Source organism: Lepidochelys olivacea, assembly GCF_965140295.1.
Source record: "Lepidochelys olivacea isolate rLepOli2 genome assembly, chromosome: 1".
NCBI classification, from domain to species: Eukaryota; Metazoa; Chordata; order Testudines; family Cheloniidae; genus Lepidochelys; species Lepidochelys olivacea.
The window spans coordinates 240,008,870-240,032,134 of record NC_140411.1 but is presented as its reverse complement, the minus strand read 5'-3'; the positions used below and the strand labels follow the sequence as shown (position 1 = coordinate 240,032,134).

General features: G+C 40.9%; 1 protein-coding gene across 3 annotated transcripts in view; it reads left to right on the top strand.

The window, feature by feature from the left end:
* The window catches only part of PTPRO (protein tyrosine phosphatase receptor type O), a 229,769-nt gene that overhangs the window by 144,937 nt on the left and 61,567 nt on the right, over window positions 1–23,265 (top strand). For all 3 annotated transcript variants that reach the window (XM_084632059.1, XM_084632060.1, XM_084632061.1), the window contains 8 exons: window positions 6,205–6,363; window positions 8,902–9,054; window positions 10,401–10,850; window positions 11,706–11,867; window positions 12,743–12,942; window positions 14,754–14,874; window positions 17,321–17,514; window positions 21,657–21,768. In XM_084632059.1, the coding sequence (XP_084488185.1) occupies window positions 6,205–6,363; window positions 8,902–9,054; window positions 10,401–10,850; window positions 11,706–11,867; window positions 12,743–12,942; window positions 14,754–14,874; window positions 17,321–17,514; window positions 21,657–21,768 (1,551 nt within the window). The remainder of the gene's footprint in view (window positions 1–6,204; window positions 6,364–8,901; window positions 9,055–10,400; window positions 10,851–11,705; window positions 11,868–12,742; window positions 12,943–14,753; window positions 14,875–17,320; window positions 17,515–21,656; window positions 21,769–23,265) is intronic.

The following is a 23,265-nucleotide window of genomic DNA, read 5'->3' as shown; positions in this document are numbered from 1 at the left end:
GGAGTTTGAGTGGGAGTTCTGTTGGAGGAGAAGGTAATTGTGTGTGTTTGGCTTTGTATTGGTAGTATTTGTATGTGTAGAGGCTTGTAGGGGCTTTGTGCTGGGAGAGAAGCTGAGCCCTGATTAGGGGGCGGGGCTTCACTGACTAGGGGTCCTATAAAGGTAGCAGCCAGTCAGGCAGCAGCACAGACAGCTGCAGCAGCACAGGAGCTAGCAAACAGAGCTGTAAACAGGGGAGTTTGAGTGGGAGTTTGAAAGCGGAGTTTGTCTTGTGGTGCTTGTGTGGAGTTTGGTTTTGCTGTGGGTGGTGGTGTTTTGGTGTGGTTTGTGTTTCCCAGATTAACAGGATTTAGGTGGGAAGGCTATGACAGATTCAGAGGTGGCAGTGGGAGTGACCCATGTAGCAGATGACACAATGAAGATGACTGGATGTGGAAGCTGTGGTATGTACATGATCCTGGAGGGGGCACCTGGTAAGAGTTTTGTCTGCATGAAATGCCGTCTGATAGAGCTGATGGAGGAAAAGATTAGAGGTTTGGAGATGCAGGTGGAAAGTCTGGTAGAGTTTAGGAAGGGGTTTGAGCAGATTATGGAGCAAAGACATGAGGTATCTGAAGGGAAAAGCTCAGACTTGCAGATGGAAGCAGGACTAGGGAATTCTGAGGGGAGACTGGGTGAGGAAAGTGGTCAGTGGAAGCATGTGACTAAAAGAACTAGGCAGAGGAAAAGACGGGCTAGTGAAGGAGAAATAGAGCTTCAGAATAGGTTTGCAGAGTTGGAAAATGAAGAAGGGGCTCAGCAGGTAGTCACTGAAGGTGACAGGGCAAGGAAGAAGAGAAGAGCGGTTAGTCCTATAGGAAAAGGGGAAGAGTTAATGGAGATTACACCAAATATGAGCCCCAGGAGGATACAGGATGGGTTAAAAAGGATTACAAGGGAGAATGGGAATGGAAAAAACTTGCAGCCAGAGGGAACAGGGGATAGACTGGAGAATAGCACCGTCACTAGGAAAAGGCAGGTCTATGTGATTGGGGACTCTTTATTGAGAAGAATAGATAGGCCTGTAACCAGAGCTGATCCAGAAAATAGGAGGGTGTGCTGTCTTCCAGGTGCTAAGATACGGGATGTAGACCTGAGGTTAAAAAGGATTCTAAAGGGAGCGGGAAAGAATCCCCTAATTATCCTTCATGTGGGAACAAATGATACTGCTAGATTCTCACTGGAAAGTATTAAGGGAGACTATGTTAGGCTGGGGAGGACGCTTAAGGAAATTGAGGCTCAGGTGATCTTTAGTGGGATTCTGCCTCTTCCTAGAGAAGGGCAACAAAGGTGTGACAAGATTATGACTATCAATAGATGGCTTAGGCAGTGGTGCTATAAGGAGGGCTTTGGGATGTATGGCCATTGGGAGGCATTCATGGATAGAGGACAGTTCTCTTGGGATGGACTTCATCTGAGTAGGGAAGGAAATAGACTTCTAGGATGGAGGCTGGCACAACTGATTAAGAGAGCTTTAAACTAGGAATTTGGGGGAGATGGTTGGGAGATGTCCAGGTAATCTCCACGCCAGAATTTAGCATAGAGTGGAAAGAAAATGAAGTAAGAGTGGATACAGCTGTAGGTAGGAGGAAGGGCAGTGTAGATACAAGTCTAATAGGTTATACTGGTAGTAAAATAACCGTGCCTAATAGGGTACAGAATGTGAGTGAGGCCAAACAGCAAAAATTAAGATGTTTGTACACTAATGCAAGGAGCCTAGGTAACAAAATGGAGGAACTAGAGTTACTGGTGCAGGAAGTGAAACCAGATATTATAGGTATAACAGAGACCTGGTGGAATAGTAGTCATGACTGGGCTACAGGTATTGAAGGGTATGTGCTGTTTAGGAAAGACCGAAATAAAGGTAAAGGTGGTGGAGTAGCACTGTATATCAATGATGAGATAGAATGTAAAGAAATAAGAAGCGATGAAATGGATATGACTGAGTCTGTCTGGGCAATAATTAAATTGGGGAAGAAAACTATTAGAGCCTCCCCTGGGATAGTGCTTGGGGTGTGCTATAGACCGCCGGGATCTAATTTGGATATGGATAGAGCCCTTTTTAATGTTTTTAATAAAGTAAATACTAATGGAAACTGTGTGATCATGGGAGACTTTAACTTCCCAGATATAGACTGGAGGATGAGTGCTAGTAATAATAATAGGGCTCAGATTTTCCTAGATGCGATAGCTGATGGATTCCTTCAACAAGTAGTTGCTGAACCGACTAGAGGGGATGCCATTTTAGATTTGGTCTTGGCGAGTAATGAGGACCTCATAGAGGAAATGGTTGTAGGGGATAATCTTGGCTCAAGTGATCATGAGCTAATTCAGTTCAAACTGAATGGAAGGATTAACAAAAATAAATCTGCAACTAGGGTTTTTGATTTCAAAAGGGCTGACTTTCAAAAATTAAGGAAATTAGTTAGGGAAGTGGATTGGACTGAAGAATTTATGGGTTTAAAGGTAGAGGAGGCCTGGGATTATTTTAAATTAAAGCTGCAGAAGCTATCGGAAGCCTGCATCCCAAGAAAGGGGAAAAAATTCATAGGCAGGAGTTGTAGACCAAGCTGGATGAGCAAGCATCTTAGAGAGGTAATTAAGAAAAAGCAGAAAGCATATAGGGAGTGGAAGAAGGGAGGGATCAGTAAGGAAAGCTACCTTATTGAGGTCAGAATATGTAGGGATAAAGTGAGACAGGCTAAAAGTCAAGTAGAGTTGGACCTTGCAAAGGGAATTAAAACCAATAGTAAAAGGTTCTATAGTCATATACATAGGAAGAAAACAAAGAAAGAAGAAGTGGGACCGCTAAAAACTGAGGATGGAGTGGAGGTCAAGGATAATCTAGGCATGGCCCAATATCTAAACAAATACTTTGCCTCAGTCTTTAATAAGACTAAAGAGGATCTTAGGGATAATGGTAGCATGATAAATGGGAATGAGGATATGGAGGTAGACATCACCATATCTGAGGTAGAAGCGAAATTCAAACAGCTTAATGGGGCTAAATCGGGGGGCCCAGATAATCTTCATCCAAGAATATTAAAAGAATTGGCACAAGAAATTGCAAGCCCATTAGCAAGAATTTTTAATGAATCTGTAAATTCAGGGGTTGTACCATATGATTGGAGAATTGCTAACATAGTTCCTATTTTTAAGAAAGGGAAAAAAAGTGATCCAAGTAATTATAGGCCTGTTAGTTTGACATCTGTAGTATGCAAGGTCTTGGAAAAAATTTTGAAGGAGAAGGTAGTTAAGGACATTGAAGTCAATGGTAAATGGGACAAAATACAACATGGTTTTACAAAAGGTAGATCGTGCCAAACCAACCTGATTTCCTTCTTTGAGAGAGTAACAGATTTTTTAGATAAAGGAAATGCAGTGGATCTAATTTATTTAGATTTTAGTAAGGCGTTTGATACTGTGCCACATGGGGAATTATTAGTTAAATTGGATAAGATGGGCATCAATAGGAAAATTGAAAGGTGGATAGGGAATTGGTTAAAGGGGAGACTACAACGGGTCCTACTGAAAGGTGAACTGTCAAGTTGGAGGGAGGTTACCAGTGGAGTTCCTCAAGGATCAGTTTTGGGACCAATCTTATTTAATCTTTTTATTACTGACCTGGGCACAAAAAGTGGGAGTGTGCTAATAAAGTTTGCAGATGATACAAAGCTGGGAGGTATTGCTAATTTAGAGAAGGACAGGGATACCCTACAGGAGGATCTGGATGACCTTGTAAACTGGAGTAATAGGAATAGGATGAAACTTAATAGTGAGAAGTGTAAGGTCATGCATTTAGGGATTAATAACAAGAATTTTAGTTATAAGCTAGGGACGCATCAACTAGAAGTAATGGAGGAGGAAAAGGACCTTGGAGTATTGGTTGATCATAGGTTGACTATGAGCTGCCAATGTGATATGGCTGTGAAAAAAGCTAATGTCGTCTTGGGATGCATCAGGAGAGGTATTTCCAGTAGGGATAAGGAGGTTTTAGTACCGTTATATAAGGCACTGGTGAGACCTCACCTGGAATACTGTGTGCAGTTCTGGTCTCCCATGTTTAAGAAGGATGAATTCAAACTGGAACAGGTACAGAGAAGGGCTACTAGGATGATCCGAGGAATGGAAAACTTGTCTTATGAAAGGAGACTCAGGGAGCTTGGCTTGTTTAGCCTAACTAAAAGAAGGTTGAGGGGAGATATGATTGCTCTCTATAAATATATCAGAGGGATAAATACCAGAGAGGGAGAGGAATTATTTAAACTCAATACCAATGTGGACACAAGAACAAATGGATATAAACTGGCCACTAGGAAATTTAGATTAGAAATTAGACGAAGGTTTCTAACCATCAGAGGAGTGAAGTTTTGGAATAGCCTTCCGAGGGAAGTAGTGGGGGCAAAAGATCTATCTTGCTTTAAGATTAAACTCGATAAGTTTATGGAGGAGATGGTATGATGGGATAACATGGTTTTGGTAATTAAATATTCATGGTAAATAGGCCCAATGGCCTGTGATGGGTTTTTAGATGGGGTAAGATCCAAGTTACCCGGGAAAGAATTTTCTGTAGTATCTGGCTGATGAATCTTGCCCATATGCTCAGGGTTTAGCTGATCGCCATATTTGGGGTCGGGAAGGAATTTTCCTCCAGGGCAGATTGGAAGGCCCTGGAGGTTTTTCGCCTTCCTCTGTAGCATGGGGCACGGGTCACTTGCTGGAGGATTCTCTGCTCCTTGAGGTCTTCAAACTACAATTTGAGGACTTCAATAGCACAGATATAGGTGTGAGGTCTTTTTTAGGAGTGGTGGGTGAAATTCTGTGGCCTGCATTGTGCAGGAGGTCAGACTAGATGATCATAATGGTCCCTTCTGACCTAAATATCTATGAATCTGGGCCCATTTTTCTTACTTTATAACAAGACTAGACAAAAGAAGGCCCAGTGCTGGAACTTAAAAAGACTAGGGTTCAATTCTGTGCTCCACCACAGACTTCCTGTGTGACCTTAGGCAAGTCACTTAAGCTCTCAGTGAGTCAGTTCCCCATCTGTAAAACAGGGGTGATAACAGGAGTATTACAATGATAAACACACTGAAGATCATGAGACACCGAGATATTACTGTGGTGGGGATGTAAGTACCTAAAATAGACAGATAGAAACAAGAACGTATAAAAATAGAAAGTAATATTTTTTTTGCTCTAGATACAAGAAGATACAAAAGTCTTGTACTTCCTGCTTTGGAATTACATTGATATTCTTTTGCTGTAGAGATGGGAGTGAGCTGAAAAGTTCAGATCCACATCAGGCACCCCAAAGCATCCAAAAGGAGAACAGAGTGAAATTTTCTGACCGAAACTTTTCAGTGAAAAATTTCGGTTCAACACTAAAACATTTTGCAATTTGACATTTTCAAAATTATGAACAACTTTTCATTCCAAAATTTCCTCTTATTTTATTTACAAAAATTTAAACCATTAAAAAAATGCTCAAAATCCTAATGAAACATTTCATTTTAAGTTGCGCAAAATGTTTCATTTGAACCAAAACTATTTTTTCCAACTTTTTAATTTGCTGAAAACTGAAAGTTTTCATTTTTGGTTTGACTTGAAACTTTTTCCAATCTTTTTATGAAATTGCCAGCGAACTGAAAAATCTGCTGTTCACCTTGCTCTACCCTCAAAACTTTTTTGTTTTTATTTGTTTGTTTTATAGTCAGGGCCCATCTTTGTTATGAGGAAAAGTAATAAAGACAAGAAATTCAATCCGATGCAGAGAGCCAGCACACGGACTATGCATGACTTAACTCCCATTTAAGCTTCACTTTGGGGGCTTAAGCTGTACCAACATTGCACAGGCTTTCTGCTGGCTCTCTGCATAGGGGTGAATTTCATCCTCTGAAAGTAATAAGCTTTGTGGATAGTGAATGAGCTGGGGACACATGGACTGAAATTCTGGTCTCAGTGAAGTCCATGGTGGGTTTGCCATTGACATCATCAAGGCCACGATTTCAACCAATGTGTCTTAAGAATTTCTATTTCATATGGAAGTGGATAATTTGATTTCTTATTAGGGGATTAAAATTGAGTGAAATCTTCTCTCTTTTTTGTATGCCTAATAATGTTCCTTTCTTCCCATTTTCTGCTTGTTTTTTGTATGTCTTTTAGAACCTCTTCCCATAAGCAGCGTTTCTATCTATGACTACAAACCATCTCCAGAAACGGGAGTGTTGTTTGAAATTCAGTATCCAGAGAAGTACAATGTTTTCACCAGAGTAAACATAAGCTATTGGGAAGGCAAAGACTATAGAACAATGTTATACAAAGGTAGGAAGAAGAAAAAAAAAACTATTGAAAACAATGCAAATATGGTTAATATAAGTATCAACCATCTATTGACACTTCATTATTGGTGTTGAATCTACAGGAAAATAAAAAGGAGTGTCAAGTGACCTGTAGATTTAACGTAATTAGTGATTCTAATTATTTATATTTATTATTATAACTACCCATTTAAATAGCCTATATGTTATAGAGAGGTAGGAACCTCTCCGTAGTTGAGATGGCCACTCATCTTCAATTTTAAGGCCAATTCCTGTCCTAGCTCTAATATCCACAGAGAAAGGAATATTGTCCTCAGTACTGGAACATGAACACTGAGGATAGGATAGAATTTTCCCATCCAAACTGAAATTAATTGGGCAAGGGGTTCCCAATTTATGACATCTCAAAGTAGACATGTTCACTGGAATCTAAAACATGTTCTAATCTCTTCTTTTAGTGCTGTTTCGTAGCCAAAAAGTCAGAAAGAAGAAGAGCTACAATCTAGTTTATAGAACTCATGTGGAGATATAGGGTGAAATTCTGGCCATATTGATGTCAAGGTCAAAAGCCAGGATTTCACCCCGAGTGCCCAAGACCAAAGATTTGTTGCTTGAACAGTTAACTGTAGCAGGTATTAATGTTATGAATTGTAACATTGGAACGACTTATTGCCTCAGAAGGGCTTAAAATGAGATAACAGGTGATTGACAAAGAAATGTAAAACAATGGTACTGACTGAAGACCTCTCGTGCTTCCTACACAAGCAGACTGCTGGTGTGAGGGCCGCAGCTGCCGTAGAACCTCAGGGTGACGAACACCTCGGGAATGGAGGTTGTTCGTCACGCTGAACAAACCGTTATGGTGGTTCTTTCCCAAGTTTACAACTGAACACTCAGTTAATACAGCTTTGAAACTTTACTGTGCAGAAGGAAAATGCTGCTTTCCCTTTATTTTTTTAAAATAGTTTACATTTAACAGGATATTGTACTGTATTTGCTTTGGGGGTGGGGGGCGGTCTCTGCTGCTGCCTAAGTGTGTACTTCCGGTTCCCAGTGAGGTGTGTGGTTGACTGGTCCGTTCATAACTCTGAGGTTCTACTGTACATCACAGCTCAGGAAATTATATTCTCATGACAGAGCACATAAACACTTCTTCAGGTTTCAAATGGAAAAGTATTCTTCATTTTCTCCCTTAACCTGTTAGGCAAGTTTGGTGTCTGTTCCCACAATCCATACCACAGCTCGGTCTGTTTCCGTGATAAGTGAATGCTTGGCAGCAACAGCTACAGTTGCTGCTAAACCGTTTCCATGATAAGATTTTTGTCTCCACTCATTCATAAGTTTCTGAAATATTCACCTTGTGGGCTGAAATTTTCCAGGCTTAGACTCTTCTCCTAAAGGGGAAATGCCATCCCAATGAATGTGTTGGTAAAAAAAAAAAGATTTGTTTCACTGAGTTTTCAGCCAGCTTTGCAGAATCAGCTGCAATTTACTGAACGTTATCCTGAAAGTATTTTGGGTTGGGAAAACGTAATCACCCCTAACATTCCATGGCAATGTGATGACAATGAATCCGATCATATTCTACCTTCAGTTATGCTGGTTTAAATCTGAAGATACTCCCACTGAATTCAGTAGAGTCTATAGTATCCGATGCAAATGAGCTTGTCCTGTGAGAATAACTCTGAAAAGTGACAAAAGGATCTGGATATATACACACACAGTACCCAAAGGGTTAATACTGTAGATACCTTATTTGCTCAGAATTGCACAATAGCCAACAGAATTGCCCTAACAAGCAAATGAATTTTATTGGATGCATAATACATAAAGTCACTACATAAGAGTTGCCATGCACTGCTGTTCCAAGGGGTGGGGGGAGTAGTGAAATCGACAGCAATATTTGTCAGCCTCAACCAATGGTTGACTTCATGGCTGTACAGCTGCTATAAATAAATAAATGCACCCTGGCTTTTTGTTTGTTTTATTTGAGGCAGGCATTAATCAGCCACAAAGTCCACCCCCCTCCCCCGAAATAGCCCGAATTTCCCCTCACTCCCACATGCATTAATGTTAGAGATTAACCCAGATCTCGGCATTACAAACTGGGCCCATTTCTGCTATGTGTACAATGAAAGTTGTCCATTGACTATCTTATTCTGAACATGATGTCTTAATTCACTAGAAGACCAGCGAACTCTTGTATGCAGTTGTTACAGGGATTTGGAAGCTTTTTTTCTTTTTATTAGCTGTTTTTTTATATGCTACTGTCATGTTGAATAGGGTTGCCAGTTGCAATGATCTTTCCCAGGAAAATCGTTCATGTTTATTTTGCTGCTTTTTGCATCTAAGTACCTTTGACAATCAGGAAAAACACTGGCAAACTCAATTATTGGCATTTTATCACTTAAACTGGGCTAACCTATGTTAAATATCCAAAACATTGCTCATTTAAAGTGTGCCACCATGTTATCTGAAAGTGAACATTTGATGTATGTTGGGTTGTTGGTTTTTTGTTTGTGTGTTTTTTTCCCTTCTACAGATTTCTTTAAAGGTAAAACAGTTTTCAATCACTGGCTGCCAGGAATATGCTACAGCAACATCACATTTCAGTTGGTGTCAGAAGCAACATTCAACAAAAGCACGCTAGTAGAATATAGTGGTGTCAGGCATGAACCCAAACAGCACAGAACAGGTGAAGAAAATGTGTTTATATACCATTGACAGCATGTCTACATGCAACACAGTGCAAGGAGTAATGTCTCAGTGTTTCCATGATGAACATTTGCTTATAAAAAGTACGTACTGCCTAAAACAAGATATTCTAGGCTTTCTCTCCAGGGATAAGAAGCAATTTGCCAGCAGTTACAAATTACCACACACCTCTTTCCACAGCAGAATATATTTATTTAAGAGTAAAGGAATAAAGAGAAAACATATAACAGGTAACAAACGGACCAGAAATTGGCCATCAATCCTATGGGGGCTCTGACAGGCCAAAGTCCTTCCAACATTTCAGCAAGTGTTGGGGCCCCTACTGGGACCAAAGGTTATGTCCGTTGGCTGGATCAGAAAGAGAAGGCCATTAGTCTGTTTAAACTCAGCTTTTTACACCAAACGCCCTTTCTTTGTTCCCCTTAGGCCTTTCGTTCCTGTTGGAACTAGTATATGCCAACCATCCTAGAGGTAGCATTTCTCTGGAGCTGTTTACAATCTCAGGGATTGCAGTAATCACTCCCCACTGTTTTTCAGTTCCTGGATGAACTGCAGTAATCCTTCTCCCATGGAGCTAAATACAATTCCTAGCCCACAATGTTACACAGAACATTCATAAATTTAATACAGTACAGTCTACAAAGGTACTGAATGTGGCTGCAGTCTGTTACAGTAGTTATTGTACAAAATTCTCCAGTTAGAAACCCATGCTGTATCATCTGAAATTTTAAGATCAAGCTTTCCCTTGATATAAAGCGTTAACTTTATTCTAGATGTTTGCACAAAGCTGGCTGCTAAAATTGAGGGAAAAGCCATATAGTGATCAGGATGACATTTTACATCCTGAGTTGATGTGCTGTGTATTAAGATATTTTTTCAGTATTTCTCAACACTTTCACAGTTCCACAAAAATAATTTTCCATGCACAAGAGGATTTAAAAGGTACAATGAAAGAAACAAAGAGCCCAATTTACAAACAAGCACTTGATTATTTTTACTCATGTTCTCACATCAGAGCAACTTAGTTGGGCTACTCGTGAGTAAATTTATTACATTGTCCCCAAATCTACACTATTACACTCCTGTACATTCTAGCCCTGATTATTCTCTCAGTTTATGTTTGTTTTACCCATAAGGAGTTAGTCTTGGCTTACACCTGTATAAGCAAGAAAAGAATCTTAATAGAAAGAACAATAGAACAAAATATTGTGTATTTTCTCTTGCTGTAAACTAGACATGCTAATTTCCATGATGAATTAACTACCCGCTGTAGGAATATATTAAACATACCTATTGGTTGTTTTTTTAAAATCTTTTTTCTTCTAGTTCCCTACCCACCTCGAAATATTTCTGTCCAAATTGTACAGATGAACAAGAATACCTGGGAGGAACACAGTGGGAATTTCCCAGAAGAATCATTCATGGGACTACAGGATGTAATAGGGCAAGAGAAACTTACCCATTTTTCTAATGATCCAACTGAAATTCCCTCAGCAAACACCTCTTATTCATGGCCTGATTACCACTATAACAGCACTGATTACACAACTACATCCCAACCATACTGGTGGACTAATGAAGATGAATCGCCAGAGAGTGAAGATGAGTTTGTCAATGCAGTTCCCAGTGAATATGAGAACACCAGTACAGCCAGCATGTCAGGGAAACTTGCATCAGAACCTCCCTCTTTCCTTCCTGTGCAAATGGTGCTAAGCTGGTTGCCACCAAAACCACCCACGGCATTTGATGGATTCCATATTAACATTGAAAGAGAAGGTAAAGTAAAACCCAGGCCTTTTTTATATCATTCCTAGTGGTGAATTCTTCTCCTCAGAATAATTAGGGGATAGCAAACCTTAAGTATTTTCATTCAGATTTTGTGTGTCTGCAAAACGGGGATGGACATAAGAATATGCATTAGTTGTGTAATGCATGGTTTTCTTGTTTCTGGTCAGCTGTCCCTGCCTTTGGAGAAGTTTCCCTATGGAACCTGCAGTAAAAGAGAGCCTACCTTTCTCTCTCTTCAGGCAAAAGTGTCTCTAAATGGAAAGCTGGAAAACATGTTCTGTAGGGTGTTTAGGGGGTGGTTGGTGGGGTATGGGGGAGGGCCTTTAATGCATCATAAAGCAATGGTGAGGTAACCTGTGCTAGAGATTTTTCATCCACTTCTCCAGATGATTTTTCAACTGGCCCTTTATGACAACCAGTTTTCCTCAACTTTCTGCTGTTTGGGGAAAGGAAATTTTTCAGAAAAATAAGGGGAGAGAAGAAAACATAGCAAACCCTTTTCTTCTTCTTCTTCTTCTTCTTCTTCTACATTGTTTTTCACTTTCAAGTGTTTCATGGTCACGACAATCTTACTTTATCATCAGTGTTACTGAATGAAATTTTGACCATGGTCTATTATTACTTTACACCTATACATGAGCCTCGGTCATTAATTATTCTTGGGCTGACAGCAAGGGAATAAAACTACCTGCATAAATCCAGATCTCTTCAATACCTTTTCATCCTGCAGTAGAGGCAGCATTAGCATATCCAATACAAATCAGTTCCTCAGTAGCCAGAGCCCTCTCAAATTTCAGTTAATTCGCACTTTCTTTTTCTTCTTCTTCTTCTTCCCTGATTTAGAGAACTCCACAGAATTTTTGACGGTAGGTGAGGATACTCACGAATTTATTGCTGAACTGAAAGAACCGGGGAAATATAAGTTATCTGTGACAACCTTTAGTTCCTCTGGATCTTGTGAAATTCGGAGAAGTCAATCAGCCAAAACGCTTAGTTTTTACATCAGTAAGTATCTAAGTGATGATTTCACCCATACAGTGTATCTTTAACAGTGTATAAGGTGTGATAAATGAAACCAGATTGCCCTATTTATGCATCCCAGGGTCGCTTTAGCTCTTTTGGCCCCCAACATCACACTAGGAGCTCATCTTCAGCTGATTACCCACCATGAGCCCCAAATGTTTTTCAGAGTCATTGCTTCCCTATCCTGTAAGTATGACCTATATTCTTTGTTCCTGGAAATACACGTTTACATTTAACTGTACTGTATTAAAACACATATAAATGTGTACATCTAGGAACAAATGCTGTTTTCAGTTTGCTTTGAAAGCCTTTAAGACGGCACAGAGATTTATTAGGTGCTCTTTGCTTGTCCTATCAAATCCCAAAAGACTCAAGACTCTCAGTATTCTAGGTGGATTTTGTAAACCTTTCTGGTGGCCTGCCAAGACTTAGGTATCCACAGGAAGCACGTGGGGAGAAATTACCCCTCCCTCTCCCTTTATCTGGCTAATTGGTCTTTGTGTTGTGAAATGTACAGAAGTCGGGGAGTGGAATACACGCTCAGACTGTTGCTATTGGCACTAATGGGCCATCTCAGCAGCAGAGACCAAGAGCTGATTGGGCTTGGAGACCAAACTACATTGTACTATAGCAGTGAGTCTTACGGGTGGGGCAGTGTGGGGAGCTCTTTCTGCTGTTGTCAGTTCTGTCCTGGGTCTGTCGGTGTAAAGGGCTGTCATTTCAGCACCTTTCACTAGCATGAAATTAACTATTAACAGCAGAATGTTTTAAGACGCAAATGCAGGCACTCTAAATGCACAGGGTAAAGCCAGGCATGTGGCCTGTCTTATGTGTTCTTCTCTGGAAATGTTTTTTAGGTCCGACAGGGGAATGGATTGAAGAACTGACAGAAAAGCCCCAGCATGTGAGTGTGACTGTGCTAAGTTCTACCACTGCCTTAATGTCCTGGACGTCTTCGCAAGACAGCAGCAGCAACAACACGATAGTGTCTGTTGTGTCACTGACCTGCCAGAAGCAAAAGCAGAGTCAAAGACTTGAAAAGCATTATTGCACCGAGGTAAAGGGCAGAAAATATAGACTCCTCAAATACAGTAAGAAAAAGAAACACATTCAGTAACCCTCATTATAATGTTGCTCACTGGGTTGTGTAAGAAGCGAAGTTTTATCCATCAGTCCACAAGCAATGTTATACACTTATGAACATTATTGCAATAATAATCCACACCACTGCAGTGACACAAGTCTAAGCAGAGATAAGACACCATCCATAAGGCCCTGATTCATTAAAACACTTTAAGCATGTGCTGAAGTCCATTCCTATTCATGAAAGCATTTCAGTGTATATTTAACTTTAAGCACGTGCATACTTTTTTTCTTAAACTGGGGCTAAAGTTTTCATGTAGAATAATATCTAGCTCTAAATGTCCCCAAAGTTGAGGATGATGGGCTCTGAGGTTTCAATTCAGGCCATTGTAGTGACAGGTCTGAGTAAAGGGTGCAAGTACAAATAATCCAAACTGCCCATGTTCTAGCTGCATCCCAGCCAGTACAAATTCAGACTTCTGTGGGTTCAGGTTAACCAGAAGTGGTTTATGATGTGATGACAAAAAACCTTGAGGTAGAATAGAGGAAGATGTTCTGGTTTGGGTTAATTGAACTTTGTGGTTAGAATGTGGGCCTGAATGACAGCTTCATGAGCACTGCAAAAAATGTATTCATGACCATTTATTTGAATAAAAACTGAGAATTTGCTTGAAAAGTATTTGTATTGCTTTTTAAATTATTTTCATTGAACGTTTGCCAACCTCTAACCAGAACTCAGACAGGTTCTCCTGCCTCTATTATTGATGGCCGTTTGTTTGGATACTCCCTGGCAAGCAGAAAGAAGTAAGACTTGGTACAGAGTTCATCCATTCCTTCTCCCTTTGTCTATAAATAAAATGTATCATACCTTCCTAAAGGAGCTCCCTAGATTGACAGTTGCACTAGCATCTCCACATGCATAGTAATAAAACATTCTTCATGCTGACAGCTGCTTATGCAATTTCATGCTGGTAATACAAATTGTTAGCAATTGCACTAAGATTGTTGCTGAAAAAACATCTTTCCCCAATTCACTGAAAAGATGTAGTAAAAGATACTTTTCCCAAGGCTGCTCTGTACATTTACTGACTCTTCAGAATATAAGATTTGTCATACTGGATTGGACTGACTCCACCATCTAGACAGCATCCTGCCTCTGGCACTGGCCAGTACCTGATGCTTCAGAGCTGAGGCTTTTATGGCGATTCTTCAGTACCAGATGCTTCAAAATGCAGGGGAGGAATCCATAAGGCCCCTAGCTAATTTGCTGTACTTGAGGGGCAGGAGAGGGTAATTCCCTTCTGACCCAAGCAATCAACTGACACCCTGACTCTCATGAGGTTAGAATACTATTCTAATATTGCCTTTAGCTCACATAGCTGCAGATGAATTAGATGGCCACAAAGTAATCCCAGATGTTTATTGAAACCACAGTATGTAAACACAAAGTTACACCCGAGAGGAATCTGGTGCTCTAGTCTCATTACCATACAATATACACAATGTAAATGGCTTCTTGTTGTCATGACTGACCTTATACTGAGGTAATTCTCTGTGACAAATCAGGAGTGAGCTCAATGGGCTGAGCAGTCACAATTCCCATCTCAGCATTTGGCCATCCTGTTTTCACTAAAATAATCAACATTTCGCCATTGACTGCAGTAGGTTCAGAATCATGTCTTTTGCTGCTGAAATGCAGTGAGGGGAGTACTATTGCAGCCCTCCTTTTTTCTTTCTTACTCACCAAATGAATACTTTGTGTCTTATTTGTTCCTCTTCTGATAGGTGAATTCAAGCAACAGCATCATTGAAAATCTTGTTCCCGGTGCCCAGTACCAGGTTGTGATTTATTTACGTAAAGGCCCATTGGTTGGACCTCCTTCTGATCCTGTTACATTTGCCATTGGTAACCCATGCGTCTACTATTCAAACTGACTTTTTGTTTTGAACAGCTTATCTATTAGATCTCTTGAGGTGTTCCTCCACTGGAGCCGGAGGTGTAATTTCCCGTTCGGGTAGACATACCCACGCTAGTTCTTGTCAGGCTAGCATGCTGACAATACCAGTCGGCACAGGCGACGGGACAGACTAGTCACTCCAGATGGGACTGTACTTGGGACAGTTAGCCCATCCCACCACCTGTGCATGGTGGCTGCACTGCTATTTTTAGCATGCTAGCTTGATCCAAGTTAGCACAGATACATCTACCCCAGCTTGAAGTTATACCTTCAGCCTCAGTGTAGATGCATTCAGAGCCTGTTCAGAAGTTTAGCATATTTTGCTGGGTATGCTTGCCATGTTGGTGGTTAAAAGAGATTATTTTTCATGTGTTGTTTAACTCCATTACTGAGGATGGGAAGAAGTGCATGAGGTATCTGAAGGTGTCTTCAGTGAAAGGAGTGACACCGCCTGTTATAGGATTAGGCTTTCACTCCAGCATACAAGGAGTTATGTCTAAGATTGAGAAATGAAGGGGCCTGAAGTTAGAGACCTATATTTATGCTTAGGCACCTAAATAAATAGTGTAACTTTTAGAAGTGCAGAGCACCCATGAGAGTCAATGTCTTCAGCGGGAGCTGAGAGTAGTTCAGCACTTTTGAAATTAAGCCATTAATTTGTACATAGATTTAGGAACCCAACTTTAAGCTAACAGGTTTTCTGAGCAAATGCCCCTCGTGGGATGTAGTGTGCCACCGTGGCTAAGACACTGGACTGAGATTCAGGAGACCTGCTTTTTTTTCCTGGTTCTGTCACTGGCTTGTCATGTGCCTTGAAAGAAAGCAGGTGACTAGCAATTAGCACTTCTTGTTTCTTCTCCACACCACTACGCACTGTCCATGATGGAAGGAAAAAGAGAAAATGACAAAATTAACTAAATAAGACCTGCCCAGAGCCCCACAAAGTCCAAGCAGTCTGCTTACACACTGCCAATTGCAGGATCTGGGTCTAAGGCAATATGTCCAGATAAGTAGTCTATAAATTGGTGAGGAAGGTATTTTTAATAGAACGGGGGCGGGGGGGGAGTTTGGGGAGGTCATTAGAGACAGCTTGTGTCCAACTTCTGTGAAATATCAAATATTGGGCAAATTTTACAGATTTCCCATGTTTTTCACAAATATTTGGGCTGCCAGAGTTTTTTTCACTAGCTGTAAAGACTTGAAACATTTTCAAATTTCTGCTTTTACTTGAAAAGCTAAACCAAAAAAAAAAAGAAGAAGAGGAGGTAACCCTCTCTAAGTCCTGAACCCATGCATAGCTCCCACACATGTAAAGTTCTTGCCCAAAGGCCATTTCTAGGTATATCATCTTATCTGGATTTTGTAACAAAATTAGACATGTCATGGACTCAAACAACAGTCTGTGACTGTGAATTTTCCCTTGGTTACAGCACAGGCAAACAAGGGCAAATTCATCATTCAAATTCCTATTTAAAAGGTTTGGTTTGATGAAATTATTGGTGGTGGTTAAGGCTGAAGCAAAAATAAGAGAAATAACACTTACTAAAAGTAGTTCTCCTCTTCCTCCTCAGTGTCATAGTTTCATTAGAAAGATATCAACAGATTCTGAGAAGGTGCTGAAAGGATAGATTTATAAGGGAATGGTTGATTTTGTGTGCTCTATTGCATTCGGGCATTCTGGGTTTTATTCTTTGCTCTGGCACCTACACAGAGTGGATTAGACTCTGCAACCTTTACTCATGTTGAGGAATACCTACTTAAGCAGATAGTCCCATTGAAGTACACATCTAAGTGCTTTCCAGAATGAATAAAGGTTGCAGAGTCTGGCTGTGTGAGAGATTTGTTCAAATCACTTGACCTCTCTCTATTTCAATTTCACCGTCTATGAAACAGAGATAATAACACTTGCGTTCTGAGTCTTAACTAATGCTTGTAAAGCACTTTCGGATATTTTCCATGGACGGTTGAATAGACATGAAAGTATTCGTTCTTATTGTCAACGCTTTCACAAGTATCGTGATTTTTAATGCCTCAGTTTTTGACTACCTACACTGGGACACCTTAAAGGATCCTGATTTTCAAAAAAGTTCTGAGCACCCTCCTTTGAAAATCAGACCTCTTCAAGTCATCTCAGTTGAGCACCCCAAAATGGAAGAACCTAAAATCTGTAGTCATTTTTGAAAGTTTAGACCTATAAGAATTGAGGGACTAATGCTACAACTTGTTACTTCTGTGTGGAGTCCCAAGCAAGCTGTTAGGCATATGCACAGGAGTAATTATTGCCAGAATGGACCAAAAATATGAATAACTGGTTAAAGGGGAGAGAAAACTAACTCTGAAAATGTGTGTAGTTGCTAATGATAATGTGAATAACCCCACTTTCTTGTTTTATAGTACCCACTGGAATAAAGGATTTGATGCTTTATCCTTTGGGACCTACAGCTGTGATTCTCAGTTGGAACAGGCCTTACCTTGGGGTGTTCAGGAAATATGTTGTAGAAATGTTTTACTTCAACCCATCAATGATGACCTCTGAGTGGACGACCTACTATGAAATTGCAGCTACTGTCTCCTTAACTGCATCAGTGGTAAAGTAACCATTACGGATTATCTCCCACACCTGCACATATGGTGCTTGCTCCTGGTAATGTTTCTTTCAGCTTTTGCCCACTGACCAGCAGACACATCAGATTCTATTAAACCCTGGACGTTTTTGCATGCGATAGAGGTTTACCATGATATTAGAGAGAGATTTTCCCCAGGGAATACCAGAATACCATGGTAAAGTTAATGCATGTGCAAATTATTAATTGGATGTTTAGGAAGGGGATAGTAGATGGACTTTCCCTCCACTGGAGCGTGGGTGGGTTCAGTGGTTATACATGGCACTCTCGCCCATGGGTGTTTGGTGTTCCAAGATTTCAGGGAGGATTCCTTCCCAGCCTCAGTCCTTGCAGGACTTCCCTGTGCAAAGTTCATTTGCTAGGGCTGTGTTCAAGGTGAGAGGATTTGACCCAACAGAATTAAAACATTAACCACTCCCCACTAAATTTACTGTGCCCTTCCACACTTGTGTGGTCAAAAACTTTTGCAACTGTAGCATCTCCATGAGGAAATAGCATAAAGCCCCATCTACATAACTGACATTGATAATGTCAGTGAGCCATCTGGAATATTTAGTTTTTGAGTTATGTGCATGCCAAAAGAGACTTAAAGGCCCTGAACCTGTAAATGTGCTTAAGCATATTCATAAGACTTTGCAAGATTGAGGACTTTCAGCAGAAGTGTACACTTCATCCCCTCAGCCCCCTCCCTGCCACACACACACACACACACGCTTTTTGAGCTGTCAAGAGGGGATGGATAGATTTTGTTAAAACTTGACCTTTGGACTGAGAAAAACCATAGACAATTTCTGCTGAAAAGGAGAATTGTTCAGGAAGTTGAGTATGCAAAAAACAGGGATAGCAATAGGTGTTGCTCCTACTAAAAACTACAATGATTTGTGACTCATGCATAGCACCAGTCATGTAGTCATTATAATAACACTGGTTTAATTGGAATTGAGCATGCAACTGTAAATTTAAAATATAAAACTCTAAGGAAATGAGAACGCAAAATAAACTATTCAATGAGTAATTAATTTGTCATTATCATGATGCAGCAGAATTAGAGTAAAACCCAAGAGATCTTAGAAATAATGACATTTAATAGGAAGCTTCAGAAGTCAAGATGGTTGATGACAAGTAATATTGTTCACTGTTGTGTGCAATTCTAGTTTATATTGATGGGAAGTACATGCAGAGACGAGGAGTTAGAAGTCCTTTATCTTGATTTAAATCTTTGCTTGGAAGGATTAGATTTGTATTGGTAAATGTCAATTTCACCAAACACACACAAAACAATGAAAAAATATTTCCATCAACAATCATTTAAATTTACAGATAAGCAAAGTAAGAAGAATGCTACTTAAGAACTTATTGCTTTGATGTAAGTGTAACCCTTCTGCCCATCAGAGTTGGCAGCAACAAGGGCCGGGTTCAATATCTAGGGGATCCATTCCAATAACACAATGCAAACCAGCTCGAGCCCCCACCCGGTGACCTGGGACAAATATATACCACCCCCTCTGGGCGCCTCCAAGAGGCAGTACTTCCCCTCTCGTAAGCACCTAGTCTGAGTGTAGCAAAAAGCCTTTTAATAACAGAGAGAAACAATGTGGCATTATGTTGGGGAAACACCACCAACAGGATTCATAACACAACCCATGAGCAAAAAACCCACCCCAGGCAAATTGGGGCATGCCCCTTTCCCTTTGGTTCTTGAGTCCAGCAACCCCAAATCACCCAAAGTCCCAAAAGTCCAATGACCCAAAAGTCTCTGTCCCTGTCAGGGCAGCCCCAGAGTTCAAAAATTTATCTGCAGAGCTTTACCTCCCAATCTGGGTGGAGATGGGGGCGGGGGTAAAAGGCACCTTACGTGATCTGAAGCTGACCGCCCCACAGCTCCATAGGCCTTCGCTCTGCTCCACTCCACCAGCCGCCCCACAAACTGCTTCACTCAGCTCCGCTCTGCTCCGCGGCCCACAAGCAGCTCTCGCCATCCCACGAACTGCTCCGCGTCCCACTAGCAGCTCCCGCCATCCTATGAACTGCTCCACCAGCCTGTCCACAAGGCACTCCAGCCGTCCCGCAAACTGCTCCACAATATAGCTTCAGGCTCCCCCACTACTTAACCCAATGCTCAGTGACTTCAGCTCTTAGTCAGTTCAGCTCTTTGGTGAATTCAGCTTGTAGTAGGGGAGCCTCAGTGCTGGTGCAGCATTAGCCCAGAGTGAGCTCAGCAGCCTGTAACTAGACTCCTAATGAAATCAAAATTAGCTCTGATATTCCACAGTGAAGAGAGGAGGAAGTGCAATTAGTATGTAAGGCCCTCACCAAGGGGCCCATGCCACCAAATATTAATACTTGTCCCCAACCTCTCTCAATTCACAGAGTTTTAGAACCCATGACCCTTGCCTAGCGAGTGCTACTCAGTTGATGGTGAGTCCCTCCATCATAACAAAAGGCCAAGTACAGTTCCCAGCACAGTTCCCATAATCAGGGTAATAACAATTTATTCTTCCTGCCCCAATAACAGAGACACTGGGGATCCCACAGCAGCCAAAGTGACCACTTGGGCAGCTATGGCCTCATTCTAGACGGGGTGGGTGTGCCTATGCAAATGAGATCGGCCCCTGAAATTGTTTTCCACAACTTGCCACACCTCACCACCAGATGTCAGGGTGGAGCTCATCCTGACACTGCTTACATAAGGATGTATATTTTGACGTGAGATGTTGACAATTTGTGTGTTTTAAAGCTTTAACTTTTTAAATCGTCATGTCTGCTGTCATTCAATAACTGTCTGACTCCCTGTGTCATTTCCCACAACTGTGAAAATTTAAATAGTTAAAATTCTAAAAAATGCGTAGAAATAAACATTGATATTGTCTGTCAACATTATAAGAAAATAAAAATTGAATTCTGCCAAGCCTAGCTGTCACTGTACTGTGGAAATGAAAGTGAAAGTTTCTTAAAGATGAACTGCAAAGTTAAATAGTAAATTAGTGATTGCTGACTCCCATCTCTGACTGGGCTGCATGGCACTATGGCTTAACTAACTTTATAACATTATTTTCAGACTTTTAAGTCTTTGGATTTTTTGGGTTGACTAGAAATGCCCCACAATGCACCATTCTAAGACTGCCCCTGAAGTTTCCCTATAACCATTACCATTCTGGCCTCTATGATATTGCAGAATCGTGTGCTCTGGGGCAACACTAACAACCCCTGAAAAAAACATTTTGACTTGGCTTTGATAAAAAATGATTTTTTGAAAATGTAGTTAAAAATGTTCTGGGTTGAATTCCCCCTTTGTCTAGAGTATGACAGAAAAACAGAGAATATTTATATTATGAAATTTGAAACAACAAATCAAAACAAGAAATTCTGCTTTTTTTAAAATGAAATTTCATTGAAATCCACATGTTCCCATGGAACACCTTGATTTTGCCTAATCAGCATTTTCTGACAGGAAACTTCCATCACAAAACTTTGGACCAGCTCTAGAAATCAATGAGATTGTTGGGACACGAGCAAATCCCTGCTCCCACATGTTTGTTTGTACACAATATGGTTTCCATGGCTAGGAAATGGTCTCTGTGCGTTGCCCATTGCACAAATTAAAGCCTTGATCCTGCAAACGCTTACATATATGAATATCTTTACTCAGGCAAATAGCTTCCTTGTGCTCAATGGTGTACTTGCTGGAGTAAAGCCACACATCCTTAGGGCGAGTACAAGATCAGGATGCAAATGATCCCTGGGAATGGCATGTACGAATGGCAGCTGTCTTGCAACAGGATATGGGTCTGTGCTATTGTAGCTTTTTAAATGTATCATTGCACTCCTTTCTGGGAGAAAAAAGAGGTGAAGAGTTAAACTGCTTTCCAAGTATCTACCAGAATTTAGCCCTACTTTTTTCTCTCTCTTTGAAAATAGTTTACAAATCTAAAAGTTCAAAATGGGATCAATTAACCACAGATTTACGTGGGCACTGTTCCACTCAAGTCAGCAACATTGTACCCATTGTGGCAGTAGTAAATCTATTCTATAGCAAGTGGCAGTCATGTTTTACATTGACAAAATCTCTACTGAAGAGTGACTTGCCATTTGCTGTCTCTTTTCAGAAAATAGCCAGTCTACTGCCCGCTTGGTATTACAACTTTCGGGTTACCATGGTGACTTGGGGAGATCCAGAATTGAGCTGCTGTGACAGTTCTACCATCAGCTTCATAACAGGTAAGCAGCAGCATGGCAAGTGGTTGATGGAAGGAGTGCAAGGGGAAATGTGAGTGCTGAGGAAACATATCTAGAAAGATTATGATGGTGTTCACCTGTAAATATTTGTCTAGGGGCTTTTTAGAATTTAATTGTAAAGCCCGGTAGGGGAAAATGTGAAGGTAGTTTTGATTCATTAGAGACATCATTTCATTGCTGACCTGCCCCAGGAGTTGCACCTTCATGCACCATTAGTTTTGCCCACTTTATTACTGAATTTGTGTAGCTCTCTTGTGATGAGTGATTGCTGATTGGCTGGAGTTAAGAGAGGGCAGGGGTCAGGAGTTATAAAGACTCAGCTTTGAAAGATTCCGTCTATTCTGGGAGCTTGGGTTGACAGGGGCCTGCTCTGGCATTGGAAGATTTAGCCTTTGACTGACATTAGCTTGGAAGCCTTGCTTAGACATAAGCCTGCCCAACCTTGAAAGATGTGCTCCACCCTTGAAAGGCTTTGTTCAGCCTATGGGTTTCCAGGCTAGAGCAGGCCTCTGCCTAAGCCAAAGACCAAGTTTAGTCAGGAAACATGTCAGAGGCCCACACAACTTGCCTATTCAGCCAAGACAAAGGATTGTTCTAATTCTGGATTATACTTCAGCTGGGAGCTATATTATTATAGAGCAGCTAAGGGAGCTTTTGTAAATTTTATGTATTTCAGTTACTATGGGACCTAAAACTAAACAAAGTATATTTTTCCCTATATTTTTACCCTTCCAAGTCCTTCTTTTTTCTCCCCATCTCTTTCCCCTTCACGGTATCTAAGTCTACACCCCACAGTTCACACACATTCAATTGTTCTGACATTTATTGCAGCATAAATAGTTAACATGCTGTAGGGCTGTTTATTTTAGTGCAAAATGAGGCTGGCCATGTTTTGTGCTACAATTTTTTCACACTCCCCGTTGGTCTTTGCTGGTAAGTGTTACCTCTGTTCATTGCAAGGGGATGGGTCGGGGGGAGGATAGTCTTGGGGTCAAGGCACCGGACTGACACTTGAGGGGCTACCTCTGTGACCTTGGGCAAATCACATACAGCCAGGTCTTCAGCTGGCTTCATTATCTCCCAGTGGGTCATTGAGTGAGGTTGATGCCCCTTCACTCCCCACTCAGATTCTTGGGGTTCAATTTTGCAAGATGGTGAGCAACTCCTGGAGAGGCTGAGCACCATAAACTCCTATTGACAAGGCGATCCCCATATCGGTAACACTTTCAGGGTTGAAGATGGAAGTAAACATATATTGCCTTTGGGAACACTATGTACCCCCCACCCCAGAAATAGGTTTAAAAAGTTGTTCCAGATTAAAAAAAGCCAATAAAATACTGTGGATGGATTTCAAAAAAGGGTTGTGTAATTTTAGGATGCTTAATAATAATTATACAAGCTCAGACAGTGTTTGCAGACCACCTGTGCAGCAATACATAACTGGCCAGGTGAATCAAAGAAAAAGGAGAAGGAGGCTGC